General features: G+C 37.5%; 1 protein-coding gene across 2 annotated transcripts in view; it reads right to left on the reverse strand.

Moving 5' to 3' along the window:
* Positions 1–10,029, reverse strand: part of LOC121369224 — a 50,821-nt gene extending 40,792 nt beyond the window's left edge. For both annotated transcript variants that reach the window (XM_041494170.1, XM_041494168.1), the window contains exons 1-7: positions 9,812–10,029; positions 8,831–9,000; positions 7,112–7,184; positions 6,399–6,466; positions 5,663–5,785; positions 3,861–4,014; positions 2,357–2,484 (exon numbers count right to left, since the gene is read on the reverse strand). In XM_041494170.1, coding sequence (XP_041350104.1) covers positions 2,357–2,484; positions 3,861–4,014; positions 5,663–5,785; positions 6,399–6,466; positions 7,112–7,184; positions 8,831–9,000; positions 9,812–9,953 — 858 coding nt within the window. In that variant the 5' untranslated portion in view covers positions 9,954–10,029. The remainder of the gene's footprint in view (positions 1–2,356; positions 2,485–3,860; positions 4,015–5,662; positions 5,786–6,398; positions 6,467–7,111; positions 7,185–8,830; positions 9,001–9,811) is intronic.
* Between the last annotated feature and the right edge of the window lie 207 nt (positions 10,030–10,236).

Consider the following 10,236-nt stretch of genomic DNA (forward strand, 5'->3'; position numbering starts at 1 on the left):
CAAAATACACCAGCACTGGGACTAGGTCTGGTTAGTATGGTACCAGTCATAAAGGCTACCATGTAAGGCCCAAAACACACCAGCACTGGGACTAGGTCTGGTTAGTATGGTACCAGTCATAAAGGCTACCATGTAAGGCCCAAAACACACCAGCACTGGGACTAGGTCTGGTTAGTATGGTACCAGTCATAAAGGCTACCATGTAAGGCCCAAAACACACCAGCACTGGGACTAGATCTGGTTAGTATGGTACCAGTCATAAAGGCTACCATGTAAGGCCCAAAACACACCAGCACTGGGACTAGATCTGGTTAGTATGGTACCAGTCATAAAGGCTACCATGTAAGGCCCAAAACACACCAGCACTGGGACTAGATCTGGTTAGTATGGTACCAGTCATAAAGGCTACCATGTAAGGCCCAAAACACACCAGCACTGGGACTAGATCTGGTTAGTATGGTACCAGTCATAAAGGCTACCATGTAAGGCCCAAAATACACCAGCACTGGGACTAGATCTGGTGAGTATGGTACCAGTCATAAAGGCTACCATGTAAGGCCCAAAATACACCAGCACTGGGACTAGATCTGGTGAGTATGGTACCAGTCATAAAGGCTACCATGTAAGGCCCAAAATACACCAGCACTGGGACTAGGTCTGGTTAGTATGGTACCAGTCATAAAGGCTACCATGTAAGGCCCAAAATACACCAGCACTGGGACTAGGTCTGGTTAGTATGGTACCAGTCATAAAGGCTACCATGTAAGGCCCAAAATACACCAGCACTGGGTCTAGGTCTGATGAGTATGGTACCAGTCATAATGAGCTACCATGTAAGGCCCAAAATATACCAGCACTGGGTCTAGGTCTGGTTAGTATGGTACCAGTCATAAAGGCTACCATGTAAGGCCCAAAATACACCAGCACTGGGTCTAGGTCTGGTTAGTATGGTACCAGTCATAAAGGCTACCATGTAAGGCCCAAAATACACCAGCACTGGGACTAGGTCTGGTTAGTATGGTACCAGTCATAAAGGCTACCATGTAAGGCCCAAAACACACCAGCACTGGGACTAGGTCTGGTTAGTATGGTACCAGTCATAAAGGCTACCATGTAAGGCCCAAAACACACCAGCACTGGGACTAGGTCTGGTTAGTATGGTACCAGTCATAAAGGCTACCATGTAAGGCCCAAAACACACCAGCACTGGGACTAGGTCTGGTTAGTATGGTACCAGTCATAAAGGCTACCATGTAAGGCCCAAAACACACCAGCACTGGGACTAGGTCTGGTTAGTATGGTACCAGTCATAAAATGAGAAGCACTAAGTTGAATGTGACAAAACACACTGTGTCTGTGCTGTTGCAAACTATAGATCTGGCAGCAAATGATATAGAAAATGCTCTAAATTTTGAGTGCCAGATTCAGACCCAGGCTTAGGTGTGTTTTGGGCTGGATATAACTTTTTGTTTTTAACTCTCCTCCATATAATGTTTCATAACGCAGTCTCCTCATTCTCTTTGTTGACCAAGTTTGAAAATAACCGTATGTTAGACACAAATAAAAGTTGTTAATAAAAAGTGTGCCAAAGTGTTGTTAAATAAATTATTCCTTTAACTTAAAATATTTTTTTGTGCTGGAATGGACACTTGATGTGAACCACATTTTATCCAAGAGAAGCAAATCTGGAAATTCTGCTCCAGATAAAACAATTTCATATAACATAATTACAGTCCTTATGGTTTGACAAGAGAACTTTTGCGTGTGTAAAACAATTTCTGAAAGGGTAAAATCTGCTCACTTCATCACAGGCTGATATCGCTAATTTTACTCAAAATTACAGACTGAATGAATTTGACAACGACAGAAATTACTCTCCTACATAACATCAGGAGAGTAGCCAGTGCACCACGACTGGTATATCAAAGGCCATGGTATGTACTACCCTGTCTGTGGGATGGTGCATATGAAAGATCCCTTGCTGCTACTAAAACAAGAGTAGTCCATGAAGTGGCGACAGCGGGTTTCCTCTCTCAATATATGTGTGGTTCTTAACCATATGTCTGACACCATATAACAGTAAATAAAATGTGTTGAGTGTGTTGTTAAATAAAACATTTTTCTTTCATTCCAACCAGTGCACCACAACTGGTCAAAGGCTGTGGTATGTGCTGTCCTGTCTGTGATAAAGTGCATATAAAAGATCCCTTGCTGTATTAGAAAAAATGTAGCAGGTTTCCTCTGATGACTACGGGTAAAAATGACCAAATGTTAGACATCCAATAGCCGATTATTAATTAATCAATGTGCTCTACTGGTATCGTTAAACAAAACAAACAAACAAAAATTACCGCACCTGTAATGTTGAGGATTTGTCACAGTGAGCCGTCACGAAATGTCTGCTCTTGGCGTACTGAGCTGTGAGTGACACAGAGCGCTGAAACTGCTGGTAACGAGCAGGAACTAACATTTCCTTGTTTTCTTCTGAAACAATACAAAATAAATGTCATACAAGAAATTCCTCGCAATTAAATGTCTCAACTACCATAAATGTTTTCAATGTACTGTGATGCACATCCATGCGTGCAACTATAACAAAGTTTCATTGACCTATATGACTGATCTAAACGTGAAATGTTTAACGCAAAAGTTGACGCCATCACTGCAAATTTATTTACAGATCATAGGCCATTGGAAAGAAGGAAATGTTTTATTTAACGATGCACTCACACATTTTATTTAAGGTTACATGGCATCGGACATATGGTTAAGGACCACACAGATATTGAGAGGAAACCCACTGTCGCCACTTCATGGGCTATTCTTTTTCGATTAGCATCAAGGGATCTTTTATATGCACCATCCCACAGACAGGATAGTACATACCACAGCCTTTGTTACACCAGTTGTGGAGCACTGGCTGGAATGAGAAATAGCCCAATGGGTCCATCAATGGGGATCGATCCCAGACAAATCAAGCGAATGCTTTACCACTGGGCTATGTCCCACCCCCAGGCCATTGTATGTCAAATATCTAATCATTCTGACAGTTTCATACTTTAGTTTTTATACTTTATATTCCCTTTAGTAATCACTAACTGCTAATATTACATCTTGTCTTTCACACAGTTGATGAAATAAGCATAAGAGGGACTTCATCCATTCTCTTTCTGATGCCATATAACCGTAGTGTTGAGTGTGTTGTTAAATAAAACATTTCCTTCCTTCATCCATTCTCTAATTCTGTGAATTTAAAACTAAGATACAATTCGTTAAATCTGTGCAAACTTAATCATAATATACAATTTTGGTTAGAAAGTTATTGTTACTTAATATTAAAGCATGGGAAAAGTATTAACAAATTAGAGTTTTCTGCAATTTTTAAGAGACTTTTTAACGATTGTAATTACATATCAAATATATTTTTCTGCATTAAATATTAGTGGCTGTATATTAAATGTGTTTCTGATCGTTCTAATATTTGTATTAGGCTATATTTAATTTTATTTCCTAAAATAAAAATTTTCATACGTACGAAATTATTTGAAGATAAAATCCAGTGTGGTCTTCTCACAAATATTAAGATGACCAGAAACATATTGAATATACAGACACTGATATTCTAAACAAGAAAACATATTTAATATGTAAGTTTAATCGTAGAAATATTTTATTAGTCGAAAACATCTTACAATGCAACAAACTCAGGAATGTCCCTTTAAAGTGTGGGGAAAACTATTAAAAAAGGGAACAGAAATGTTTCTTCACTTGGACCTATAGTCCAGCTCACTCCCTCCCATCAAATATTGATTCCATTGCACTATGCTAGCTAAACACAGTCAAGTGGAAATACAACAGACCTGATGTAACAAGAATGTTCTTTACTGGTCGTCCCTGGATATCGAGATGTTCACTGGCCAGTTGTCCACTCGCCTGGTCATGTGACAGTTGGGTGACCATCTCTGTCTGACTCTCCAGGAACAGATTCCACTGATGACCATGAACAGCTGTAATCTAAACAAGATCTCCACACAATTAAAAGTCTTCGACATTTTATTCAGTTTCACGTTGTGGTTGACAATGCCATTTTTAAACTGATTACTGCAGTCACTGTAAGTAGCTTGGTGATCACAACTGAACCAAAATATAGGCTGACTTTACTATTGTTCATCTCATATAAAAACAAAAGAAGATGTAAATTAAATGTTTAATTAATTTTAGTATACTTCTAATTTTTGTTTAATTAATAAAAAAATTACTTTAATTTTAATAAAATTATGTTTTTAATGTGCACTGAAATGAACATCCATAAACCATGGATAATGTTATCCAAAGTTTGTTTTGTTTAACGACACCACTAAAGCACATTGATTTATTAATCATCAGTTATTGGATAATTTTATCCAGGCATTTTTCATTAAATATTTGCAAGCTTATGATTATTATGAAGCATAGTAACCTTATTAAGGTGCCTAAATAAACAGTGTTTAGGTTAAATGGGCTATTAAAATTTGTGCTGGTTATGTGCCTGAACTGGGATGTGAACCCAACATCTACCAGCCTTAAGGTCAATGGCTTAACCACTACACCACCCATGTTGGTAAAAATACATAATTTGCTGGGTGAGTAAAACATTTCACCAAATTATCTAAAAAACCCAAAAAACTCTTGACTATTTTCCAACAAATATCATTTCATTTCAAATCATTTCAACTTATTTTCATGCTTATATCAGGGCTCGCGCTGTCGGTAGCCAAATTAGCTATTGGCTAATTTTTACAAAAAATGGCTAATAAAATTTGCAAGTGGCTAAAATTTTGGCTAAGCCATTTTCTGTCTTCTGATGTGAACAAACGGTTACATAATCTATCCGACACCTCAAACATAATAATACTACCAAATATTCAATTAGCGTAATAGCGATCTCGCGACCGGTAACGAGAAACGGTGCCATGCAGAATACAGCGTAGGCCTGATAATGTATGCTTATTTTAATAATCACGGTTATTAATTTTAAAGGCATGCATCAACATGTATGACAGCAATGTCTGGAAGATCTGTAACTTGTTTATTTGTTTATAATATATCCAATTAAGGTTCAAGCACACTGTCCTGGGCACACATCTCAGCTATCTAGGCCATCTGTCCAGGATAGTGGGTTAGTGAGAGAGAGGAGGGTGTAGTGGCCTTACACCTACCCATTGAGTCGTTAAAGCTTGCTCTGAGTGGGAGCCGGTACCAGGCTGTGAAAGCCTTATGTCTGATGGATGGCTTAACCACGACACCATAGAGGCCGATGTCGTTAAACAAAAAATTTCTCCTCATTTAAAAAAAGAGGGGTCCATGTACACACGTATTGTGATAGAGGGAGATAACTTGCAACAATTTCAATATAGCCAAGAGTTACTGTCCAAGAGAAGAGGGTGTAGTGGCCTTACACCTACCCATTGAGCCCTGAAGAACTTGCTCTGGGTTGGAGCTGGTACTGGGCTGGAAGCCCTGTACCTATCAGCCTGTAGTCCGATAACTTAACCACTGTGCCACCGAGGCTGTCTATCAATTATTACATGAAATGTTTTGCCAAATTAAAATGAAATTTGCCAGTTGTTCCTAAAATTCAAATTTGATAGCAGAACTAGCCTTGAACGTTGATTGCACTTACAAGAAGGTAGGTGGTCATCTGCTGGTCATCCTGCACCAGTTCCAGTTTACAAATGGCCATATCTACTTTAGTGCTGGTCACAACTTTACGGTGAATCAAGTCTAGGAATACAAGCTCACCACTCTGTTTAGATAAAAAACAAAACAAAACAAAACAGGTTAATATTACTAAAGTTCAATATATTTAAAAGATATAGAAGTTTAGTCTAAGATTTAGCATGCATGTAGCATACAAATGTTAAATTTCTCTCATATCAGGTTTTGTTATCAGCCTATGGGAGAGGAAGGAAGGAAGGAAAAGTTTTATTTAACAATGCACTCAACACATTTTATTTACGGTTATATGGCGTCAGACATATGGTTAAGGACCACACAGATATTGAGAGAGGAAACCCGCTGTCGCCACTTCATGGGCTACTCTTTTCGATTAGCAGCAAGGGATCTTTTATATGCACAATCCCACAGACAGGATAGTACATACCATGGCCTTTGATATATATGCCAGTCGTGGTGCACTGGCTCCTATGGGAGAGAGTATAATATGTGACATACTAAATTTATTACACATGTCTAACATATTAATTTGCTGACATTTTCCAATGCCTATGAAATAATGTTTATTTTGTTGCCATGTTTGATCTAAACAAAATTTGTTAACAAATTGTTTTTTTTGACAAACTACTGCACATGACCAACATATATATATACTGTCAAATGTACAATCAATGAAATCTGACCTTCGACCCAATGACTGCAATTTGTTGATCATCCAGAGTGTGCCACCATTTTATAACAGTTACGTCACCTGAAAAATTAAAAACAGTAAACACTGATGTCCGTAATACAAGGATAAGGGTTGCGACACTTACAAAATGAGCTATTAAAATCAATCACTTTTAATATTTCACACTAGATTCTTTATCAACAAAACTGTGATGGGTATAATAGTATTATATAATATAATGACACCATTTATGGGGATACATTACATAATACAATACACTCACCTACCCACATAAAGAGTATGATACGGGAGCAACTGCTCCCTAGTGCTGGAGCAAAACATCAAATTAGGGCAAAAATGATATAGATATCTGGGCTAAATGTGCTAGCCTAAGACCTTTTTACCATGTACATGTATTTCCATTATTGTACTCTCAAAATTAGTTGTAATCCACGTAAAAATGCATAGTGATTTATTTGCAATCCTATATACATTGTAGCTCCTTAGTAGTAATGCTAATATGAATAAATGTTGTTATCCAGATCAGTCATTTTTGTTTAATTTGGGCCAAAGCCAACCTGACCCCGTACAAAAATGGGAACCTGTATGCTTATGCTTATCCACTGTAATGCCACATACCAATGGGACCTATACCCCCACATGCTAAAGCATTACGTAATATTTGATTGGCCTCATTCAGTAAATAAAAAGTAAAGATTTCCTTACCTTTCAATTTGTCCATCACTATCCGTGTTGCATCATCGGTCTTCCAGATCTGATTAACCATTGCTTTAGGTTCCTAAAGTACATTCAAGTGAATAAATTTTCCCTTTCCAAAAATGAATTTTTACAAGTAACAAAATACTAAAGTATTTGCTTAAAATGATAATAAACATACAGGGACAAATTTACAAAGTATCTTTGTTTGTGTGTGTATTGTGTGTGTGCTGTGTGTGTGTGCGTGACTGCATTGTGTGTGTGTGTATGCACGTGTGTGTGTGCATGTATGTGGGTACATGCATGTGTGTGTGTATGCACATGTGTGTGTGCGTATGTGGGTGTTCATGTGTGCATGCATGTGTGTGTGCGTGCGTGTGCCCATGTATGTGTGTGTTGTGTGTGTGTGTTGTGTGTGTGCATTTGTGTGCATGAGTTGTGTTGTGTGCATGTGCGTGCGTGTGCATGTGTGTGTGTTGTGTGTGCTGTATGTGTGTGTTGTATGTGTGTGTGTGTGTTTTTGCCCCAATGCGATGATTTGTGTATGCTGATATCAGCCAGTCAGGATTATATGTAGTAAGTCAAGAATAATAGCAGAAAGTTTGTATTGATATTAATATAACAGATCTGGGTAGAAATAAATAGATTCTACTATGTCAATACCCCAAAAATATCAGTGTTCGAGATTAACAGGTGATACCAGAATTTAATTTTGGATACCAGAATTCAAGAAGCCAGTATTCCACTGGGATACCAAATAATGTTTTTTTTTTAATCCTGTGTTTTTATTTTTCACTGAAACAATGAAAGCCGTCATTTACTGGTGAAGTTAAGCATTGGCATCAATCCGGCTTTAAAAGTGTGTGTGTGTGTGGAGGGGGATGTGTTAGTGTGTACATTGTGTGTGTGTGTACATTGTTTGTGTGTACATTGCGTGTGTGTGTGTGTCTGTGTGTACATTGTGTGTATATTGTGTGTGTGTCTGTGTGTACATTGTGTGTGTGTGTACATTGTGTGTGTGTGTGTGTCTGTGTGTGTGTGCTAAACAAAAAAGTGGGGTGGACATTTATATAGTTTGTCCCCTGGCATTGAAAAGTGAGGGGGACACGTCCCCCCTGTCAGAGTCCCCCACCGATTGATGCCCATGAAGTTAAGTAACAGTATTTTCGAGCTTGTACCCAGTCTAATGCTACACTGGAGCAATAGTGGTGTAGCAATAGACTGGGAACTGATAAGTTGCTATTGTTTTTGTTGGATGCTTCCTCCCTTCAAATTTTATTTGAGATATTGATTCCACATCTGCAGAAAATTGATACAGGAAGGTTTATCATTAGTAATGTCAGAAACACTTATAGATCAATTAATTTATGTCAGTATTACACAAAAATAGATGCAGCAAATCGTTTTGGCCGATTCTGTTTGATTGCAAATTTATTTAAGTGGGATACTAAATTCTCAGGTGGGATACCAGATTTTGAAATGTTAGTATCCAACTGGGATACTGACCAAAATGTTTAATCTCGAACACTGAATATGCATCTATTTTAACTGGTGGACATATAAACCTGGGAACATTTTGTTTTCAAAATCTCTATTTGTAATATTTATTTCTAGTCAATTAAAAATTGATTAGCAACTACTGCTTAATGTGTAGCAATCTCTGAAATTTGTGTAGCAAAGTGATACTGAACAAAATGTTCCTTGTAAACCACTAACAAAATAACTAACCATTAATGAGAAAGCTGGAATAATGAAGAGTTCTGGTTTTGAGGTCAGAATAAGAAGCCACGTGACAGTAGGATCAAAACACATGGAGACAATCACTCTTTCTGGTAGCCATGACAACTGTTTAATATGAGGTGGTTTCCCTGAGAGGCTATAGCGAAGCAGAATGCTATCTGTAAGAAAACAGAAAAACAAAATACACCATGGATGTATGTCATTGACATTTGATTAAAAAATAACTATTAGAGGCAGGGCTTTATAGATTGCACCAAACCACCCCCCACCCCCCAAAAAACAACAACCCAACAACAACCCAAAAACAAAAGAAAAACAACAAAAGAGAAGCCCAAATTATGTACAAACATGCTGATCTCAAAATATATTCACCTCAAATGCAATGGAATCTTAAGCTGTAATTAAATTAAAATAACTTCAAATGCATTTCTTAATATTTGCAAATATTTATGAGCTATTATTAACATTACTACACATAAAAAAAGGACCTCAGTATGCTCAAAAAGACTGTTGTGCACAAATTAGTGAGATCTAAAGTCTGAGTGAGTGTTGATATTTATTTCAATTAACTAAATAGGAGTGTAATGATATAAATGATGAATTAAAGTTCCAATGTTCTATGGCAGCCAAGCAAGTAGGCAAAAGTGGTTGTTATAGACAGGTGGTTTTCATGTACTAGACCGAGTATTCTAGAGTTATCTCTGACTGAGAGCGTGATTACAAACATCCAGATGTCTATCTAACTCTCCAACTGCAGAATTCTTGGGCTATTCATATAATATGATATATATACTACTACTAGTCTATTATCTCTAGACTATAGGGACTACAGGTCCACAAATTATCACTAAAAGCTAATCAATATATGCTTATCATGTGTCTTTTTAGTTGCACATTCTGTGCAGATAGGCCTAAAACAATAAGTATGTTGGAATATTTCGTAACAACACGACGATGTCAAAGTCTTACCATTTGAACACACTAGAGCCAGGAGGCTTATTTCTCCTTCCTCCTTCCACGCATACTTCGTGACACAAACTTGTTGTTTTTGTTTCAAACCCTGCTCCTTTCCAACCGACAACAGTCGAACAACTTCAAACAAGTTATACATTGTTTGTAAACTAACACTATGATGTTTTGTAAAGCCGACGATTTAAGTATAAAAGAGACAAGAGAAATACAGCAAAGATTTGTTTTTATTTATTTATCACGTGAAGAATACGGAAGTAGAATTTAACGCGAGAGTAATCGTGAAATAAGTTATGCATTACCTCCCTTGAGCCCCCCCCGTTTTATTTTAAAGCGACGATCTCGAAATATATATTTAAGTTGGTGTGTGTGTGTGTGTGTGTGTGTGTGTGTGTGTGTGTGTTTATGTGAGTGTGTATGTATGT

The sequence above is a fragment of the Gigantopelta aegis genome, chromosome 3 (assembly GCF_016097555.1).
Source record: "Gigantopelta aegis isolate Gae_Host chromosome 3, Gae_host_genome, whole genome shotgun sequence".
NCBI lineage: Eukaryota > Metazoa > Mollusca > Gastropoda > Neomphalida > Peltospiridae > Gigantopelta > Gigantopelta aegis.